The sequence below is a fragment of the Zonotrichia leucophrys genome, chromosome 26 (genome assembly GCF_028769735.1).
Source record: "Zonotrichia leucophrys gambelii isolate GWCS_2022_RI chromosome 26, RI_Zleu_2.0, whole genome shotgun sequence".
Classification (NCBI taxonomy): Eukaryota; Metazoa; Chordata; class Aves; order Passeriformes; family Passerellidae; genus Zonotrichia; species Zonotrichia leucophrys.
This window is the reverse complement of record NC_088195.1, coordinates 233649-256453: the sequence shown is the minus strand read 5'-3', so window position 1 is coordinate 256453 and position 22805 is coordinate 233649. Positions and strand designations below refer to the sequence as shown.

The following is a 22805-nucleotide window of genomic DNA, read 5'->3' as shown; positions in this document are numbered from 1 at the left end:
AATTTTGAATGTATATATACATACAGATGCATATGCGTATATACACACACACAATTGATATGGTATCACTGAGGTATGGGTCAGGTGTCTGCTCCCAAGTGGCAAAGGAACACTTCCCAAAACCATGGACAATCCTGCATAGACAGCACTGCTTCCTAGGATTGCTGGCACTTCTAGAGACAGGAAGATTTTCATTACACAGCCTGCTGCCAGCTCTCCTTTCAGAACAAGCCCATCCCCTTTCTGTTACTGTTATGTCAAGGGAGGACAGTGAGAGAAAGCAGCTCTTGGGATGATACATGGGAGGCAGAGCTTCATTTATAACCCCACACAACTGCTGGAAAAGGTTCAACTTTAAAAAGCATTAGGCTGGTTACCTTATGGGCCCCTGCAGACCATGAAGTGAAATCACATGAACACAACAGGCCTATTAATCACCACAGTGATTCCAAGGTGAGAAACAGCCCCAGTGACCAACAGAAAAAAAAGTTGGGAAAATTACATTCTAGTTGTTAGGTAACTCTAAAAACACTGGTAGTATCTTTCTGTAGGGCCTCCCTTTTGATTCCTTGATGAATTCAAACAGTTAACCTGGATTTAAGTCCAGTCAACAGATATATCCAGTGGAGAGCAAACAATGGCATTTCCACCTAAGCAAGTATGTTTCCCTTCAGAGTTCTAAATAAACTACATTTACATGAGATGCAGAGGTGACTTTCTACTTCACAGAACTTGGTTTAAAAGGTAAAGAAGGATTTGAAAATAAGCAAAAAGAAAAGTAATTAATTCTTCTTTTGCTCTAATGGGAGAGCAGAAATGGAAGTCACGCCAATTACCTCAAACCACGCGGCTGCCACAGCCATTTTTTCACCTCTGCAGTAAACAAACCCTCAGGGCTGCTCTGCATGTGAAGCAAATCCTTTGAAGAGTTTTCCACATCTCCATTCTCTTCAAGTCTTCATAACAACACTGAAACTACTTTGGACTAACAGAACTTGAATGTTCAGGTCTCCCAACAGACTCCCCTGCAGATACCACAACACTTTGGGCAGTTTCAGAAGCCATCCTGTCTTTCAAAATGCCTTGTGTTGAAGAATAAAAGATGCAAATTAAATCTAAAGAAGTAATGTGAAATAGATGTTTACCATCTCCTTGAGTAATGCAAGCTCATACGATAGAGAAGAAACAAATCTTTGTTTGCACATTGTAATCTATATTTAACAGACACTTAAGAAGTCAACAAATTCGATGTGTTAAGTAGCAACCTTTTAATAAAGAAAGCAGAACCATACTTTGCTGTTAACAAATATTTTGAAAAAGGCTTATGAAATTAAATCTAAGCCAAGTATCTGGTGCATCTGCAGCTGAGAAGGAAGCATCAGTACTCCAAACACCTGCTCAGTTTGTGTATTCTCCTTTCTTACAGAGGAAGTATGAGCTTCCAGTTGTCCAACTGATTTAGAGAGCAATAAACTATTGCTCAACAAGAACTATTTTCTTAGATGATTACAGATTAAGGCCAAAGGAGAAATTCATATGTTAAGCACCATGAGCATGGAAGCCGGTCAAGGATATCAGTTTGAAGAGCCCAGATTTCTTCCTTGGCTCCCACAGCTGGGGTTCAGCCAACCACCAAGTGAGGCTCATAAGAATAAAATCAAACTATCATGGAAAATACACGCCAGTCACACCAGTCAGCTGATGCCGGGGCTGGACAGCAGCAGGTCCTCAATGTGTTCCAGAGTGAAGATGAAGGGTGGAAGAAGAGTCCCAAAGCACTGGAAGTAACAGAACACAACCATAAATCAGCTCAGTTTCCAAACCAACTTCCTTCTGCAGACTCTAGGTATGAGCAAAAACCATCCTGCGTCTTGCCCTCAGGGCAACACAATTCCAACCCCTTCGCTGCTGATGCCATGAAACAGGCGTGTTGCAAACATCAGACATTAATGCAGACACAGAAGCAGCAGCAGCCTCTGGAAGGCCCAGCCCAGGCTCGTGCACTCACCCCGGGCGCAGTCCCTTCAGCTGGAGGCCAGAACACTGGGAGCACTCACTGGCCACAGCAGCCGCAGCACCTGGGCACAAACACAGGGTTAGGATGGCATTGCTCCACTCTGCCAGCTGCTCAGCACTGTGCCTTCAGGGCTCAGCACACCAGAGAGCACAGGACAGCGGATTTTCAGAGAATCACAGAACTCTTTAGGTTGGAAGGGACCTTAGAGATCACCAAATTTTTTCAATATTCAGGCATAGATTATTTACAAGTCACTGACCCAAATGGAACAGCCCATCCACCAAGACCAGTCTGTGCTTCCAGATGAGATCCATATTCTAGAAGCCATCTAAACAGTTCCAGAAGTAAGATTAGGCTAAAACAAATCATGCAAACTCCCCTGCACCTTCTCAACCCATCCCCCAGATATTCTGCTGGCACTCGGGTTATCCTTGTGCAAACCCTCAATTCGTGAGTTAGCAACAACACGACTCATTTACTTTGAAAGTTTTACTTTGGCCCTCCTGGCTTCTATCATAACCTCAAATATTACATTAAAAAGGCTTTTAAAACATAACATTCACAGCAGTGTAGGTGCTTTTCCTTGCAGTGGGCTTCTTCCCTGCCTGTTAGCGTGTGGCACCTTCACATTAAGTGCATGAGTTAAGATGTAGATTAGCAAGGCAAGAAACCTTTGCCCTTGGCATCGACACTCAGCTCTGACAGGAAACTTCAGGCTTTTTTTCCCTACCAAGTGTAGAACCACTCATTACACATTGGCAGGGAAGTGCACATCTCCAAACTATACACATTTTCTCTTAGATAAGCAAAAGACTCAAGTGTTTATAAATATGAAAAGTTCAGCAGCTGGCTAAAAAGTTAATTCTCCAGTCTCACTTAATGAGCTTTGGGGAAAGTGGTAGGGGGATTTGTTCTTAAAGTAAAGCAGAGTGTCACATAAAGCAGGACTTGCCAGACGCGGCTCTGCTTTGCCCTATTTTCTGTCCCTAGACGGCTGCCACAGACAAAATGGCAAGGAATCCTCCAACAGGGAGCTAGGGAACAGCCAGAATGAAGAATGTTTTCTCCTAATCTTGCAATCACAAAAATTAGCCAATTTTTAATTTAAATCCCATGACTTCTTTCTTTGTTGTGAAAGTATCAAGCAATCCATATAAAACCACTTTGGAACAGGGACTGTCTTAGGATTTTGTCCAATTCCCTGAAAAATAAAGTTGTTTTCAGTAGGATACAGCAGGAACATTGCTGCACTATTTTTTCAGTATTTTAATAATAATTTACACTGGTCTATTCCAGTAACATAAAGTTCTGATGTAAAAAATGGGATTGATCTGCTTGGAATTGTCCAGAGAAGCTGTGGCTGCCCCATGCCTGGAAGTGCCCAAGGCCAGGCTGGATGGAGCTTGGAGCACCCTGGGGTAGTGGAAGGAGGTGGAACTGGATGGGCTTTAAGGTCCCTTCCCACCAAACCATTCTGTGACTCTGTGAAGGTAAGTTCATTGTTTTCAGGAACTTTTGAGATCTGTTTACAGTGCCTGCTATCACTCTGTGTCACTGGTGTTCTTCTTGGTGTGTTTGTATTACAGAAGGAACTGCGCACCCTCACTTTTGCAAGATGATATACGTCCACCTAGTCCTCCATCTATGTAATTATTAAAAAATAAAAATTCATACTGAATGAAAAAACAATCAGACCCTTTTGTCTGCAATTTTGACATAAGCTGTTTTATCTAGCAGCATTTTTCAGCTTCTTCAGACAGTTCAGATTATCGTCATTTGCATACCTTCCTACCTTCTGTCACTTACTGCAGCTACTTCAGAAACAGAGCTGTCTGATGATCAAGAACAGTGATTCTCCAAGAGATCAGAAATCTGAGTGAAATAAACAGGGAGGGCCAGGGGGCACCTGCTGGTCCTACAGCCCCTGTGGATCTTCTGCCACTGCCTGTCCCACTGTCCTCAGCAGCACCAACTCACACAGTTATCACGGAATCACAGAACAGTTTGGGTTCAAAGGGCCCTTAAAGATCACCTAATTCCACCACCTTGTCAAGGGCAGGGGCACCTTCCACCATCTGAGGCTGCTGCAAGCCCCCCCAAGCTGGCCTTGGACACTGCAGGGATTCGGCAGCCACGGCTGCTCTGGGCACGCTCACGGCTCCGAGTGCATCAGCAAATGCCCAAGGCTGTGCCAGCAGCAGTCCCCGGCACCTGCAGAGCCCCGGGGCCGCAGCACAGCAGAAATCCCCGCGGCGCCGGCTCCCAGCGCCGCGGCCGCCGCGCCATCACACTGTGTACATTGGAACTACTAAACGCTTCCTTGTGATTTTTGGCCACTTGGAATATTTTTAGCAATTTGCCAAGGTTTACCCTGTGATTTATTATGGAGGAAACAAACTCAAGCACTAACAAATGAAAATATGTAAACTCAGACTTTTCAAGTCCATAGAAAGGTATTCAACTTCTTAAACCCCTTCTGAGGCATTCAGCTTGCTGTGGATTCAACTGCTGGAAAAAGAGTTTGATTAAGAAGTAACTGAAATGTAATCTAAGGAGTCACTGCTTGGAGATTTACAGTGAAAGATTCCATATACACAATACTTTCCAATTGCCATTCCTAAAACTGTGTTCTAGATTTCTTGGAAATTCAAGAGCTGGAAATACATTTTGCATTGCTTTTATCTACAGCCAAAGCACTCCAGAAATACCAGCTAGAACTTTATTATCTCAAGTTATTGTATTTAGTAAGTTAAAGAACAGTAAGATTAAAAATACTTGAAGCAATGAAATACATAGGAAAAAATAATTTTAAAAGCCTGAAGTACTGGAATTACTTGAAGATATAATGCTCAATATAACAAATAATAATTGCTTTATTAGAGTACACTTGAGTGGAAAGGCTGGTATCATTAAATAGAAGATAATCTTCCATTTTTGGTATGAAAATTCAAACAGATGCTACTACTACAGACCTCCAGAAGACAAGAGAGTATGTATAAAGCGTTAGCAGTCATCAAAGCATTATCTGTAGTAAAACTATTGAAGATATCTACTAACGGAAATAGAATCACAGAATGGTTTGGGTTGGAAGGGACCTTTAAAGTCATCTAAGTTGTAGGACCCCTGTTTGCGAGCAATAAAAACAAAAATGTTACTTTGATGTTGAGTATCATTGTTTCTTACAAGTTCAAGAAACCCAGCAGAGAGAACTTCACCAAGCAATTCTCTGTTAGCATAACATTTGACCTTGTATCTCTTTGGAAATCATACAACTTTGCTAATGCAGCCCTTACAGAATTAATCAAACAAATAGTTAGCCCCTAGTTACTATGAACCCAGCCAATTATGAGCAGCACTGAAATTTGTCACTGGCATGTCCAACTACGTTTTCCAGCATAAAGATCAACACCACTGTGTGGAAATGAGGCCCCACTCTCCAACCTGCATGACTTGGACACCAGACTGGGCTCACCAGTAAAGCCAACACTCCTAGGAACAAAGTATTTTCAAAAAACAAAGGTTTTCCTCCTGGGTCTCCATTACCTGTTGCATTAAACCAGCCAGGATGCAAATGTCTTTTACCCTCTATTTTGACTAGCAAAGCCAGAATAAATGATTCCCTTAAGAGTTCAGAGCTCTTTATTTGCTACTCTGCTCTACTGCACGAGATCCACAGTTCAGTAAAGGCCAAACTTACTGCTTGGAGAAGTTTGAGAAGCTGGAACTGGAAGCTGCCTATTCACTTTGCTCCTCAGCTTCCAGAATCCAGGGAAACATGACGAGGTTACAGACAGCAGATGCTAGCAAATAAGTAAGGGAAAGAAACCCTAAGAATAGATATACAACCACTGACTGAGCTCCTGAAAAGTTAAGTAACAGCTAAACTCAGTTCTGAATCTGGTTTGAAGTCACCAGTTACTTTACCTGTTCTCATCCATTCCACTTACATCATGCTATGGCTTTTCAATGCTCACAAGAGACCTGTTTCCTGCAGCTGAGTCTTTTACTCATTCTGCTCTTAATCTCCACTCAACAAATTAATTTTTGAGGCTCTCCCACTGTAGTTGTGCACTTCCACAAGGATAACTTTTCCACAGTGCTCTGTGGAAAAATTTCTCTGGTGCTGAAATGCTGCTCTCTAACCATGACAGAGCAAATCAAAGCCATGGTATGTAACAGTAATAGTTAATCACTTGCCAAAGTAGACATTTTGTCCAAATTTCAACATGTGTTTGTCACTACCAAGATTCTTATAAAAGCAGATAAAATAATTTATGCTCCACAAGCATGAGATTGACTAGAGGCTACTTTGCCCTGGACCTCAAAATTCCCAAAAACCCACAAGATACCTTAGCAAGCCCCGTGATAACACAGTACTTACAGCTTTTGCAAAAATGACCATCAGCTCAGGGAACTGGTGGGTAAGTAGGGCCAGCATGGCTGAAAAGGAACACAGGCCTGCTGTGAAATGGATGAAAAAGGGAAGTTCCTTCTGGGGGTAGACAGAGACTTCGTGAAATGCTGAAAGGAAGAAATGAAGATGTTGACATTTGATAATCAAGAACTGCTTTCTGAATTATTTATAGCCTTGTAACTCATTTCTGAACTTTCAGAAGGAAAGACTCCTGCTGCACATCTTAGGTTCCAGCACTTAACTTCTTAAAAATTTTTCCCCTACATCACATGCTTGTTTTCATTATGAAGAGTCTTCACATATTTGTTCTCATTATTAATATTCTCTTCCCAGGCTTCTTTTTCACTCGCATGGGCTTTATTTTTGAAGTATTTAATCAGGCTCAGTTTTTAGTACCTACTTTTCTAACAGGACAGAGGAAACACCAGTAAAGTTCACAAGTTGTCAAAATTACCTGAACCAAATAAACAGTTCAGGTGTTTTCAACTCTCTAGAGCTCTAATCCTGTTACCTGGAAAGAACAACACATCTCCACACCCCATAAGAAGCTGAGCAAGTACAAAACAACCAGCATGCTGCATACACATTTATTTCCTAGTACTTCTTGAAGACTTCTGGTTGTGGACTACAGTAAATCTGTTCAGAGCAGCTGACAGAGCAGACCTCAAAGAAAACAGTGCCAGGACGGGGTTATAAATTCTGTACATAGCAGCTCCTTGCAATTTCCAATTTCTGGTAACAGAATCCAAAGCAGGTGATTAGCCAGGCTAAGGGTGGCATGTGGAGCTTTCAGCACTCACAACACTACTACTGGTCACTCGCTGAGGACCTGCTGGCTGAATTTGCAATTACTGGCTCTGGATACCTCCAGCTCTGATTTCTATCTAATGATTTCAGAAAATTTTTAAATGAAGAAAAAATAGTTTCTATAGACATAAGTAATCATAAAAGGACTGCCCTTCTTGACAAGCTGTTTTTAAAATCTAACACAAACCTCAAATTATAAATGAGCCTTTTTTTGTAAAATGAGAAAATACAATTGTATTCTTTCTTAAACTGAAGTCTGTGGAGGAAAGAGACACTTTACCTTCCCAGTTACTGCTTCTGAATGCTAACATACTAAAGCACCATTAGGAGAGTAAACCCAGCAAAAGTGTCTTGTGCTCTTGCAATTCATTAATGGCAAAGTGCTCAGGGTTTGTTTTGGTTTTAATCATATGATTTTGAGGCACAATTACATAGACTATTTGGAGATCCAGGTCTAACATCCATCAGAGATGTTAATGGTACCCAGAGATTTATATTATATAGAAACTCACCTCATTTCTAAAACATGGAGCAATAAAATTTAGTAAAGTGCTTAAAAAATAGCAATTAATTCTTTTTGCAGTAGCTTTTCCTACGTTGGGAAATTAAAATCAAATTCAAGATAGGTAAAGACAACTAAAGCTAATTCTATTCATTCACAGACATTTGAGAAGCGTTACTCATCAGACCAATCCAGGTTTTTTGAATCAATGGTTTGGTCAACATTATTTTAAATAGATAATTTTTTTAAAAATTAAGTGTCAAGATTTCTCGAAGAAGTACTCCAATAAAAGTGTTATGATTATTTTATTTATAGGTAGCTCTATATTTAAAACAAAACAGGAATGCGTGAGTGATCCTGTTGAAATATCTGCATGTGTTGGTGTTTAATTATGCTGGGAAGTCTACAATTTAGGGTTAGTTGCTAACCAAGGAATTCCTTGTGCAATATCCTGCATAAGTGAGAAATGAGTAATTTAAAGCAGTCTGGGGGCAAATTTAAATTACACATTTTAAATATAACTTCAGGCTTTTAAATAGAAACACGTCTGTGCAGTTTTCCTTTCCACAGCTGTGGTCTCTGAAGGGCTGCTGGTGCTTTTGCAGTAGCCCTTTCCAGTCCCAGGGGAATTGTGTTTCTTCAAGATATAGAAGTTCAACCCCAAAGGAATTCAATTAAGATGTATAATTAACAGCTCAATTCTAATCTAAATTAATGTTATTTTCCTAAATATCCTGACTACAGGCAGTAATGATATAGTCTATTTGTAGAAAAAAAACATGTAAGCCCATCACTGCATAAAGTAACGTTGAAGCAAAGAGCAGCTAGAAAAGATTTTTCAGTATCAAATGTCAGTATAAATCCATAGAAATACATGTAGAAAAAGTTCCAGGAGGCAGCCAGCAGGTCAATACAGACCACCAAATTAATGAGAGAAAGCAATACATCTTCTATGAAGCTACATGTTACCCAAAGATTCTCTGTAACATCACAGACAGGTTTTACTGGATACCCAGTGCAGGACTGGAACCATGGATTGACTCCTTGCTACAATCAAATCCATGAATTCTTTTAAAAGCAATTTTTAACAAATGGTCAACTTAGTTATTCTCAAGGTTGGCCAGACTCAGTCTGAATGTACCACACACAGATTTAATCTCTGAAGGACTTAGGTTATTACTGCATCTAGCTGACATTTACCACACACACAAGTCAAGTGCTTCAGGATCTGCTGGGAGGGACATCAACAAATAGCTGAATCCCCTTCACAGGAAGCTCAAACTAAAAAAGTCACAGTAAGGTAAATACAAAATACCACAAACTGAACACGTTCTTAGCCTGTGTTTTATTATCATTACTGCTTAGAAACCACTTACTTGGCAACAGTTCTCTGTCTGCTGTTTCTGTGCAGCTCGGGTAGGGATAGAAAAGATGTCCTTTCTCTAATGGGTATGGAATCATCCTAAATGCTGCAAAAAGGGTGAGTGATATTAGATCTGAATCCAATTAGGCAACCAGCTTCTCACAAAGAGAACCAATCATGTCTGAGGGGGGTAAAGGCAGAGAGACTAGTCTACTGTACAGAAAAGAATAACAGGAGATACTTACTGCCTTCCCATGTGCAGTGCAGCAGATTGAGAGCCCCTTCTATCCTCTTCCAGTGCTGGAGGTGAAAAAAAGCATATGCTACTGCCTCACTGTCCCCTCGCTTCAGAATGTGCTCTGGAGGCAGCACTAGGCTCTTCATTTCTAGTAAATACTGAAAGGAAAAATGGACAGTACACCTGCTTACATGGAATGGTCCAAAACCTTTGATTGGTGAAACATAATTGATCATTTTAGGCGTAACTGGGCGCACAAGGGGCCAGGGCCAGCTTCTGTCACACAGCAGCCAGGCTGCACTAAGTGAGAAATGAAAAGCAGCAAAGCACACTCCCTGTGTATGTGACTCTTAAATTAGGCTTTCACACACACCAAAAAAAAAAAAAAATCAAGAAAAACCATACAGCTTCAATAAGACAAAAATACATTCTTGTGGGACAAACATTAAGTACAATGCTGCAGGTGCTACACCAATGAGGGACAAATTTAGGCTGATAAAAAACCCCAAACCAGCAGTATCTTTGCTCATTACTTCATCACTGAAAGTTTCAATGTAGGTGGTTGAGGACTTGTTAGCTCTGAAGTATGAACAGCAAACCTGAAAGTGTCAGCGTGCTAACCAAAAGAAGAATAATAAACCAAACCCAGGAAAATCTTTCATGTGGCCTTACTGGGCTACCACAAAGTATCTTTGACTTCAGATTTTTTCAATTTCAGCCCTCTTCCTCCATCAGCAGAAAATAGGATGCTCAGAGGGGTCAAAGAACAAAAAGATTAATCATTTCCTATTTCTTTGCAACACAGAACATGCACTTTTTTAATATATCACATTTTCTCATGTTACACTAAAAAAGTCAGGTATTCATTTGAACTTAGCTTTTAAAAACAGATGACTGCTTTTTACAAGAATGAAATGACAGTTTCAGCTCTAGTATTTACCTGTGAGCTGTCCTCTCCTACCATATAGTGTCTCATTCAATAACAGCCAAAGTTAACCCACATCTTTGATCAACGTAGCTGGCAATTCCTTGGAGCGTCCCCCAAAGTGTAAGAATGCAGCTAACTCACCGATTTATTTCAGCAGATGCCATAAACTATGAGATTATTTACTAATCCAGTTTGAGGACTTAACTTTTCCCATTCAGACTCTTCAAGGAATGTAGGAGGGGTTGTGCCCCAGCCAAATAAAGCACATTTGCTGCCTGGCTAGGTTCTTCTCTCAGTGCCTTGGGCCTGCACTCCAGAGGGTAATATTCTTGCTAATCCTCTCTAATCCTCTTCATTTTTTTTTTTTAACACAGTAAAGGATCACTCACACAGCACTGCTGTGGGAAAATGGTCTCAAATATCTGACCCCTGACCCAATCCTCATGCTCTCCACAGTGCCCACTTTTCCATTATGCTAACTGGGAATATAAACCCAGCAGTGGTGGTGAAGCTCCACTGAAAGTATTGCCACAACACACCAATGCTCAGCTCCAGGCTTTGGCTCGCCCTGAGCCCATGTTACCACATAAACAGAAGAATTCCAGTCTGGCAGGTTTTCACATCCATGTTTATGCATAAATCAGGGAAGGTGTCAGTACTGAAGGTGTTTCAGTACTGAACTGAAAGTCTGAAGTCTTTATACACAATAAAAATCTCTAAGATATTCAGAAGATGACTGCAAAAGACTGTTTCATAAAGTACCACAATGCAGTTACAGATTTCTAATTTGAAATGGCTTAAGAGGACCACTTTTCTAGTTGGTTCTAACTTTCCAAACAAGCCCAAATCTTGTAAAAGCAGGACAAAGAGAAACAATTTATTTTCCTCATGCAAAGTGTTCTGAACAAAGACAATCACTTTCATCCAATGTGTGAACAGAGGAATTTCCTGCTTTACACACTCCTTTTTAGTCAGTGGGATAGAACAGAGTAGAAATTCAAAGATCAGATTTTCTTCTCCCTCTGTGATCCACTAGGCAAGCTGCTTCACTTCTCTGCCCTTATTCACTTGTTTGCTCTGACCATAAACATTTCAGAGCTCTAAACAGCCTGCACCAGTAAAATTCTGCTCTGTCATGTAACCAATTGGTGCCTCAAGGCAATGTTGTAATAAAAAATCCATGAAGAATGGATAGATGTACAATTAGAAGAGAAAATCAAGTTACTGAAACCTGGAATCAGTTTCTGCATGTGTCTGCAGAACTACAGATCATATTTTAACAACAGCCTGTTTGAAACGATCTCTGACTTCTTTAAAAAGGTATATGAGGCTCCAGAAGCAAATGGAGGACACCCAAAACAAAAGAACTTTTAGATAATGATAATGCATTATAATCTTCTGCCCCTAAAGGCAGAGGCTAAAGAAAAATCTGTCTGAGACTGTCTGAAATGAACTTGCTACGCTCTTGATCAGTCATGCAAAGAAGCAGCAATTTCTCCCAGCAATTAGCTTCCTCTGTGCACATTCTATTGGATTGGACAGGCAGACAGAACGGAGCGGCCGGATCATTCCAGCCTCCCCAGCAGCAGCCACTGGGGCTCCATCATCATTTGCAGAGGATTAGACCCTGCACTGAGCCAGCCTCCTGCTTCAAGGTTCATACTGCTAGCATCCCTGGTACAGTCAAAAGCAATGCAAGACTTTATTTTCACCCAATGTTCTGTGCAATCTGTGTTTTGATCCCAGACATTAAATTACAGCCTGTGGTGATACAGACTCCTAATCTTGTTTACACGTGGATGAAGAAAATAAGTGTCTGCAGATCTCTCAATAACCATGGAGCCATGGTTGGAAGCCCAGCAGAATGAAAGGGTTTGGAATACTAGAGTGATTATTGTTTGGAGAACTTAATTTGGCTTTCTGGACTTGGAAGCACGGTCCTGGAATGAGATATCTTTAAGGTCCCTTCCAACACAAACCATTCTGTGATTATTTTATGACTTTAAATATCTACATTTATATTTATTAATGTTCACCCTTATTGAGAGTAAAGGGCCTTCAGGAATACATATTATTGGAATTTCCAATGAGTTAGGAAATTTGAAGTTTAAATTTTTGTGCAAAAAACCCTGTTTGAACTATTATTTAAAAAAAAATCTGGCCACAAAATATTTATTATATAAATACTAATGTTTTTAACAACTCCATAGTGGGAGTTATAACCAAATTCAAGAAAATATGGGGCTAGAAAGGCTCCAATAATAAAGTTACATTATAATACAGAAATTTTCAGAATACATTACAAGTGGTCCAGTAGGAAATAAAATACTCTTACCTTTGGAACATGAGGGTTAAATTCCACAGCTCTGTGAATTGCTTCCACAGCATTAATTTCTGCTGTACTAAGTCCTCTCCTGGAGGCAGTTTCTGGGGAGAACCTGAAGGGAAAAACCCACCTTGAACAAAAGTAATAAATAATAAAAGCTAACCAGGTGTTTATTTGCACTGCAAGCTTAAGAGTTCATTAAAAATTGGCTGATTTATCAAGAAAGATAAACAAACCCCTCTAGGAGAAAAATGTTCCTGTTAAGTCAGGTATCTTGACTGCTACCCATGACATATGACACGTGAAAATTCATGCTGATCCTGACTTTCAGCTCCCTGTTCCAGCATCACCTACAGGGAGGTGGGGCTGGGATCAGACCACAGTGAAATGCCAGCATCAACTACCACAAATATCCAAAACACAAATCCCAAGCAAAACACTGAAAATAGAATTTACACAAAAGCACTTGGCCAACACACAGGCTTGTGAAAAACATCCTTCCCTGTACTAACATCATGGATGCTTAAAAGTAGTTTTAGGCATAACGAGGCATTTAAAAAAGACTAAAAAATTTAAATAATCCTAAAGACTAAATAATTTAAATAATCAAAGCAAAGATTTCTTTACAGATTAAAAGTAATTTTAAAACATAAAGGATTGAGACCATTTTCCTTCATATTTTACATCAAACCCAAGATACAGGAACAAACCATTGTTTTCACACATGTCCTTGCTTACCTTTCTGAAACAGCTCTGGCTTTTAGCAGAGCTGCTGTGTAACATATTGCTGCTGATTTGGGAAGACTGATATCTGTGATAAAATAAAATAATTAAGCTGTAAGATTCCAAGGCAATACAAACATTTTAAACCCACATCCCTTGAGTTAAAGATTTTTCCTTGGGTATGGGAGACAATGAATTTGACATCTGGAACATTTCAGCTGTGATTAGAAACTTTGAATTTCTTTTTTCTGACAGTCACCAGTCAATCTCAGATTGAAAACTCAAAGTTGTATTTAGGTGAGAGTCACCTTTTGTTTCTAAACCAACACACTGAAACAGAATCCAAGGAGAAATATGCATATAAATACACTCAAGAACAGAATGTACTTCCTGCATTAACCCACAAAGATCTAAAGCAACCTTCTGATCTTTACTTAATTTTGCAACTGTACATTAACACAGTTTTGTACAATACTGAGAGACTGACCAGAAGCTGACTGCAAAAAATTACATGACAGACAGGTAGATGAATTTTAACAAAAACGCGATTTCCGTTCTCTTGCAGTTCCATGGGGGAAAATTCTGTTACTTGTAGCTTTGTAGCATATCTGAAGCCAAGTCTGAGCTGACAATTACAGATTAGAAGGTTAGCACTCCACAGTGCAAGTTTACTTTAAAAGCAGACAAAGTCTGGGGTCTAATTCCCAAGTACCATGTTGTGTATAGTCAGATGGTTCTTGCTTTTTTTTGTAAATCCCATCCTGGGCCTGTCCATCACTTACTACAAGCCTGGCTGTTGTGTCAAGCCAAACACAGGGGTGCTGCAGGGAGTTTGAAGCTTGTACTCATTTTTCCAGATGCTCAGAAAAAAATCAGCAATGCTGCTTTCTTAAGAAAGTGTCACAATTCCTGGTGTTAACAGAAAGAATCACTGGGCAAAGTGCAAATGGTTTTCATAAACTAAAAAGAATCCACCCAGAAGAGGATCAAGGAATGGGAGCAGGGTGCTAGGCTGGCCATGTACAAGTGGCACAGGATTTGGGCAAAAATATCATACTTTTGATTCCCTGAGGTGATAAAGAATTGGCATAAGAGAGAACTCAACAACTTCTGACAATAACTGTCATAAAATACTGCTATGTCCCCTCCATTCCAAAGGTGATTTAAGGCCCTGCTTTGACAGCAGCCTTTTGTACACTCATGAAGCGAGCACTATCCAGGTGGCAAAACTGAGGGCAATAAAAAATAAGTATATACTTTATTAACTTCTATTTAGACTTGCACAATATCTGAAACCTACTAATCAAGACAGAAAGTGAAAGCAAGCAACACCATTTGATGCACACCACTAATCTCCAGCAGCAGCATGTTTGCACACTGCTAATCTCTGACAAACAACCTCAGTATTACAGAAGCACAAGGCCAAGCCTGGAAGATGACAAAAAGGAAAATGACCTTTTCCAGCTTATTTACATCAATTACTTACAGGGCTATGTGCTGGCTGAAAAAGGCTGATGAATTTAGGCATATCCAGGGATGTAGAAGAGATTAATTAAAATAATACTTGAATTGAAGCAAGGATTTCTTTACAGATTAGCAGTAACTTAAAAACACAGAAAGTAATTCATATGCAATTTAGTTTGCCTAAATTTGACCTCAGCAGTCAAAAGGAGAACTTGACCTGCACTCCACAAGCACCTATTTGTTACTGAAGGGAGTCTGCTCACCTTGCTGAGGTCATGGTCACTCCTGCCTGTGGACAGACATCCCCTGCCCATCTCACTTATTCTCTTATTCAAAAACACATACATTTCCAACAGGCATCACTTACCATCATACTTGGCTAAAACTGCCTGGACATCTGCATAAGCCTGTAACTCCAGAAGGGCCTCTAGGAGGTTTTCATGGATATTCAGCATACTGAGAAGTGGAAACTCTTTCATCAACTGCAAATCAGTAAAGAGAAAGAAATTACATGTAGAATTACAGTTGAATAATTGAAATACTTAAGAGAAATCAGTACAATAATCTAGGGCTTTTTCACGTCCTTTTGTCTCAGAGTGTTAGAGACTGGCATGGAAGCAGTGTGAAAAGAACTGCATCATTTCATAAAATCACAGAATGGTTTGGGTCGGAAACAATCAAAGCTCATCTCATTCCAGCCCCCTGCCATAGAAGAAGGACGGGGACATCTCCTACAACACCAGGTTACAGAATGCCCCATTCAATCGTGTGCGAACCCATGGGAAAATAATTCAATGAGATTAATTATGATGCCTAGAAATGAACTTAAACCCATCAATTAGAACAATGTGATTGAAAACAATTTTTAACTCAGTTAGTTTTTTTTACTTTTACTTACATCTCTCATCATTTTTACTGCTTCTCGTATTCTGCCAAGTTTCCTGGCACACATAGCTAGTCTCCTTTTCACATACACCAATACATTGGTATCTCTTCCTGATTACAAAGACAAAAAGAATTAGTCTATCAGTTTCAATCTTCGCCTCTCCTGATTATAACTTTATTTTTACATTTCTGCTCACACAAACCCAGGAGTTCATGTGATTCAAAGTCCTTACTCAGCTGTGCTTCATGCTGGGGGCTCTGGGAATGGCAATTCTGAGATTTTTTGTAAATCATTTCTCCTGCTTTCAGAGCCTGCTTGAAATATTTCTCAGCATCCACAATAGTTGTTGCTTCTTCCTCAGCCAGGAGGACATATGCAGTAGCACAACTGAAATAAGAGAAATAACAAGACAACATAGCAAAGCGTATCACAGCTAAGGGTGAAATTCTTTGGTTTATGCTACAGAGTATTTTTAATTCCTTTACAGGAGTGGCATCTGTGAATTCCAAATACAGTTGTACCATGATACCATCCCTGAAATACATGATCTTATATCCAATTAGGACTGCTCCATAACTGAAAATGATTTCTCATTTGTTATTGCCACTAACACAGCGATTTAAGAAAAAAAGCTGCACAAAAGATGTTTTTAGTAGAAGAGTTCAATATTCCAGGGCAATTTACAGCCCCATGTGCAAGTCCCAGTCTGAAGAGTCCCCCTCAAGCATTCAGAACTTTGCTGTAAGGGAATTATTAGATGAAGAAACTGATAGTGTGCTCAGTATCCTTCCACTCAGTCCTTCACACCAGAAATACAGCAACCGAATGTACAAACTTACTCATTGTTCAACTCCAGAGCTTGATACGCTGCTTTAATGCGGGCCTGCGGGTTCCTCTCTCGCCACGCTTTCTGCATAACTGTGGAAAACACGCAGAAAGGGTGTGAGGGACATGGACACCTGTGAAAGACCTGGGAGCCAGCAGAGGCAACACTGGCTGCATGGAGCCAGCCCTAATTAACATGCCCTTCCAGTCTGAAAATTCCTGTTTGCTGTATGATCGTTATAAGGAAGAACAAACATGTGTTTGAATTTCAGCCTGTTCCTACCATAAGCACCAAATTCTTGCAACAGCTCATTACAGCCCAAATTTAGTTTAAGAAAGCAACACCACCAGGAAGATTCCTCACTGACCATTTCAGAACTCCTACACGGAGCACAGACGCAGCTTACATAACCAGGCAGATGTACAATTTCTAAATTGCTACAGATTTTTGGAAACGTTTCCCAAGACTTGTTGAAAGCTTGGCAGAAGCAATTGTTAAACACAGGTTCTTGCACAGACCTGCAAGGAACTTTAATTTAAGCTTTCAAACAGAACTTCAAAGGAAACAGTGATGGAGTAAGTGGTGTCTTGCACAGGTAGAGTTTTATACTAAAATATTAAGCAGCTGTGGCTGCCCCTGGATCCCTGGAAGTGCCCAAGGCCAGACTGGACAATGGGGCTTGGAGCACCTGGGATAGTGGTAGGTGTCCCTGCCAAGGCAGGGGGTGGAGCTGGGTGAGCTTTAAGGTCCCCTCCAGCCGAAAATATTCTGGGATTCTGTTCCATGATTATTTTTCGACAACTGTCAGATCATGAAGGGTTAACAGTTTATTTTTAAATTTACAAAGCACATTTGAGTGGCATCACAAGGTGAAGCCAATTCAAGATATACATTTATCAGCTTATTTGGTTTGGGAACAAGTAAAAAGGGTGAAATCCATTCAGAAGTGTCCTTTGAACTACAACTTGAATTCAAAATTATTTCAGTGCAATGACTCTAAACCCTTCCTACCATGCTTCCATTCGGTAAAACTGGAAAACACAAACTGAAAACCAGCTTCAAGGAAAACAACACATTCAGAGCTACCATTTTCTATGCAGGATTATTAACTTTCACACTAAAAACCAGTCCTGAAAGAACTCCAAAACCTTACATTCATGGAGTTCTATATCTGGCCTATCTCAAGGACGATAAGAAAACTGAAGAATCTATACATGTTTCTTTTGGAACAAAACCTCCTGCTGTCCAGCAAGAATAACGTGGAAAAATATTTGAGTTTTCTTTCGGAAACAAAATATTAGTCTTGGCTCAGCAAGCGAGACAATTCACTCCCTTTTGTGAAATAAAAACACATCTTTCATATCAAACATGTCACAGCCAGCTGACAAGGAACACCTCTGGAATGTGACAAATTGACAATAATTCACACCCACTCTGACAATAACCAGGTAAAGAACATTTTCTGCACTGAACATGTGGAACACAAGGAAAAAAATCTGGAGACTGCACTATTCATTACTAAGGTTTAAATGAGACCACATTTTGGCTGTTGAGGTTTGCAATATTGTGTTAATTATTTGAAATGTGTGAGATCTTAAAAAAATATCAGGACTGTGACAGCACTAAAGTTGTAGAGAATGCACAATGTAAAACAACATCTTTCCACTAAATTTCACTAAACACTAAATTTCAAGGGGCTTGGAGCAGCCTGGTCTAGTGGAAGGTGTCCTTGCCCATGGCAGGGGGTGGAACTGGATGGGCCTTAAGACCCCTCCCAACCCAAACCACTCTATGATCCCCAACATCTATTAAACCTCTTTGTTAGTTGAGAAAGGTTGTAGTTTCATGAAATATTTGACAAAAACTTGCATTACTTTCAAGTTCACTAAAAACACACCCTTGACCCTGTCCAAGATTTCCACACCTTACACACACATCAGTACCTGTGTCTGAAGGCCGAAGGGCATCTGTGTCACATGTGAAAAAGGTCTGATGATCTTGAGCAGACAAATTCATGTCATAGTAAGTAAGAGGCTCCTTCCCAGTCACCCACATGTACCTAAAAGAACACACTTCAGTAAGAGGCATTCATAGCAATTAGCAATGCTGATATCAAGGCGATATCTGCTGTGCCTAGTGCAGAAAATCTGTAATAAAAGACTAAAGCTTCTAACAGAAAGTTTCAAGTGCTACTGTTCAATAACCTGTAAAGTTCTAAACAACTTGGGAACTGGCTTCCTAGAAAGCAGCTTCTCCCATGAAGTAACACTAGGAGACTTACAATATAGTTTAATAAAAGAGAATTTAGATTGATAATCACTGTCTCAACCTCTGAATAAAGGGGTTTTTTTCCTGCTTTACTCTCAGAAAGCCCTGATGTTACAGTAATATTTTTGTTCTTAACATTGAAACTGCCAAAGCTTGGCTTGGTGCCTTTAAAACACAGGATTGGTATCAATCACCCCTATAATCTCGCAGGTCTCCAGCTGTCTCCTGACATTACCAGTGCAAGCTCTGTGAAGAAGTCATGTGCATGCCCCTGATTAAATTTAAAAATATGCAGTGGAAAGCAAGAAAATTAATACCTGCTATACTCTGCCCCTCTGAAAAGATTGAGAGGATTTCGCCACACTTTGCACTCTGAGGAATAACAAAATAAAGTATTTTTTAAATTAAAAGCACAGGAAATACTACCTTGACATTAAAATGCAGTAATGCAAATCAGTTGTGTTTTCAAAACCTGCTTTAATTTTATTATTAGGCAATCATCATCTTCATAAACTTCTGCTATTCCATAAATATTTTTGCTCCCCAACATTGCTGGGGTACAAAAGCACAGAGCAAAAAGATTAAGCAATTCATGTACACTCATGCAATATTTATCTTTAGAACAGTAAAAAACCAATGTTATTGAAACAGTTTTAGCTAAATGTATAACATTTTCTAAATCATATCTTTAACAATGAATGGTTTAGAGTGAAAAAACATTATTATTTAGTTTATTTTTAGCACTACTAACAAAACACCTTGTAAGATGTAGGCTTTGTGAAAGCCTAAGTACAAGCGCTTTAAAGCTATTAAAAGCCCCCTCAAAGCTTAGGGAAAGCTCCTGGGACACATCAGGAATCACCTGGCATGTTCTGCCGGCTGCTCTCATTCTCCCCGGCCGAGAAGGCTGCTGGGGCTGGGGGGCTGCCCTCTGCACCCCCGATGAGGGGCCTCAGGTGGCTCACAGAAACCTGCTCGATGAAAGATGTGCCATATTTTCGGAAGTGCCACCACTCAAACACCTGTCACAGGAGAAAAAGGCACCAGAAAGCTCCTTAAGTGACAGCTTCCCAGCAAACAGGAGGGACAAAGAGCGTTCACAGCGAGTCCATCCCCCTGCCAATGATCAGGGGTGGAACTTATCTCCACACAGAGTAACACCAATGATCTAGTTTGGCCTGCCTTGTCATGCAGGATCACTCACATAAACATGAAAGAGATTGGAAAAAAACAGCAATATTTTAGTCAAGTGTTATGTTGCTCCCTCCCAGAGTCATTAGGGTAACTCCAAAACCCTTTCAGAAGTACCTGTATAGGGAAACTGTGAACAGAGGCAAAAAAACATTATATCTTCTTTTCTGGTGAGGATATTTCAAGCTGCAGCCCTACCTGCAGTACCAAATTTGTAGTATTCAACACAGGTGTATTTTTTTCATTTCACAAAAATAATCTAAAAGACTAAAGGATAAAATGGCCCATTAAACTGAGATGTTCTGCTAACCAGAGCAAGTCTAACAAAGAGACAAGACTAAGTTAACAGCAATTACAGTCACTTAGCAGAAATTCTGGGCCAAAAATATTACTATCTCTTTTTGAAGCTATTAAAATACGTACATATCACAATCCCTCAAGGACTACAGCAAACTGTCAGCCCTGGACCAGCGTGGATCCTGAGCCTGTCTGCTCTCTCTGGTGAGCAGTGACAGGAAGCAGGGAGCAGCTGGAGCTGTGCAGGGCAGGTAAATCATTCCAGAATTCCACACAAGTTATCTTCTCAGACTCATACAGCCCCAACACACAACACAGCGAAAGCGCTGCAACGATACATCAGAGAAGTTCCTTCCCAGCACAAAGGCACCCTCTAGAGTCTGATATTCACTCCCTCTACCCCTCATAAAGTCATCTGAGAGGTGCTAAAGTTGTTTAAAAAAAAAGAAGTGGCTACTTACAAATATCAGTCCAGATATAAAAGATGAAGTTACTGTCAGGGCAAAGTAGAATTTTGGAGTCAAAGTGCTTAAGAACACGGTCACTGTTAAGAGAAACAAAACCAAAGACTTAATAAGTAGAATTGAAAAAGATAAATAGCTTGTCTATTAAAGAATGCCCAATATCATGCAAATACATAGTACACTACAGCCCTAGCAGCTTTATAATGCTTTACTTTTAGGGGAACCCTTACCACGTATTATTTTGTTTGGATCTACCTGTGACAGCCAATTTTTATATCCCAACAAAAAAAAAAAAAAAAAAATCCCTGCACATTTCTAGACAGAGCATCTTACAGTTTCACCCATACAGTGGCTGGTGGACCACAAGAAGCCAATTTAATATATTATTTCATTTTAAGACAAAATCATTCTGTTCTAATACAGGTTTATATACAGTGCTAACAAACGTTTTCCACGTTCTCCCTCCTGCTATTGAGAGCACAATGCAGAGAACGCAGTTATCCAGTGGTGCTCTGGCCATGGTCTGGACTCACACTGCACATCAGCCAGTCACCTGCCACCAGCGCAGGCTGGACAGAGACAGGGCAGGGCTCCAGCCTGACAGAGCCCCAGGTGGGAGCACGCAGCAGCACCGGGGCAGTGCCTTGGCTGCTTTCAGCTGCCCCAGGACCGCCCAGTCCTCGGCCGTGTCCCTAACCCTGGGGTTTGGGGACAAGCTCGGTGTGCCACTGACCGAAGGTGGGATGCACGACCTGCCTGTAGGCACGGCTGGGACACACTCACAGAACCAGAATATCAATTAGTTTGGAAATGACCTTATTGAGTCCAACCAGTGACCAATTTCCACCTTGCCAACAAGACCAGATCACTGAGTGCCAGGTCCTGTTCTTCCCTGGGTACCATGATGGGTGGGGACTCCATCATCTCCCTGGGCAGCCAATTCCAAAGCCTGACCAATCTTGCCATTAAGAAACTCCCCCAGATGTCCAACCTGAACTTCCCCTGGCACAGCTGGCGGTCCTGTCCTGCTCCCTGGAGCACAGCCGGACCTGGGGCTGTCCCCTCCTGTCAGGAGCTGTGCAGAGTCACAAGGTCCCCCTGAGCCTCCTTTTCTCCAGGCTGAGCCCCTTCCCAGCTCCCTCAGCCGCTCCTGAGGCTCCAGACCCGTTTCTTTCTCTGGACAGACTCCAGCCCCGCAACGTTCCTCCCGAGCGGGTCCCAGACGCGCGCACGGCAGGTGCGGAGCCGCACAGTCCCGCACAGCGGGACAGTCCCTGCCCGGTGCCGCTGGACCACCGTCACAGCCAGGACACAGCTGGGGACTCCACGGGCAGGGTCCGCCTCCCCCCGGCGCGCCGCTCCCCCCTGCCGCCCTCACCGGCCGCCAGGCCGTCCCGGAGCCGCACCGGCACCCGCAGCACCGCGTACAGGAGCCCGAGCCCGGCAGCCGCGGCCAGGAGCCCGCGGGCCCAGGGTGTCGCAGCCCGCCGCCGCAGCTGCTCCCAGCGCCGGAACGCCGAGGCCGCCCCGGGGCACGGCGGCCCCCGGCCGCTCGCACCGCCGCCGCTGCCCTCCGCCATCACCGCCGGCGGGGCACGCCGGGACAGGGGCGGGACAGCACCGGGGCGGGGCTCCGCCAGCGCGGGGAGCCCGCTCACCGACCCCCTCCCTGCTGCTCCAGGGGGAAACGCGGACTGATCATCCTCCACACCCCAGCTGGGATGCCCGGAGGCTCCGGGGCGTGGCAGGTCCGCCGCCGCCGTGCTCCCGGTAGCGAGAAACGTGCCCGTTCCTGGGATGGTGCCAGCACGGCGTCTGCCCACAGCTAATATGGCGGCAGCCGCGCTTCCGGTCTACGGCTCCCGGCCGTCTCAGCCCACGGGGCACGCCGGGACGACCAGGGCGGGGCTCGCGTGGGCAGCCTGTTCGTCTAGTCCATCACCGCTGCTTCTCCCGAGCATATCCCACACGATGACCGGGACCCACAAGCGCTCCGGGAGGCGGCGGTTCTGTTTTCCGGTACCGGGAGAACCCACCCGTTTCTACGATGGCGGCCACGCGGCCTCTGCCCGCAGTTAAGATGGCCCCGCC

General features: G+C 42.0%; 1 protein-coding gene across 9 annotated transcripts; it reads right to left on the bottom strand.

The window, feature by feature from the left end:
- Positions 1-1192: 1192 nt before the first annotated feature.
- ST7L (suppression of tumorigenicity 7 like) lies at positions 1193-22783 on the bottom strand. Of its 9 annotated transcripts, none has more exons than XM_064733302.1 (17): positions 22751-22767; positions 20712-20794; positions 19625-19784; positions 19080-19134; positions 18438-18553; positions 16508-16586; positions 15901-16055; positions 15681-15778; positions 15150-15264; positions 13334-13406; positions 12605-12707; positions 9349-9499; positions 9117-9209; positions 6399-6538; positions 5715-5817; positions 2009-2078; positions 1520-1778 (listed from the first exon to the last, which is right to left on the bottom strand). In XM_064733302.1, exons 3-17 carry the CDS (start codon positions 19629-19631, stop codon positions 1658-1660), a joined length of 1479 nt encoding a protein of 492 aa, XP_064589372.1. In that variant the 5' UTR covers positions 19632-19784; positions 20712-20794; positions 22751-22767; the 3' UTR covers positions 1520-1657. The 9 variants fall into 9 exon arrangements, with proteins under 9 accessions (XP_064589373.1, XP_064589368.1, XP_064589370.1 ...); XM_064733304.1 differs by lacking the exon at positions 22751-22767 and adding an exon at positions 22426-22516; XM_064733297.1 differs by lacking the exon at positions 22751-22767 and adding an exon at positions 22377-22393.
- Between the last annotated feature and the right edge of the window lie 22 nt (positions 22784-22805).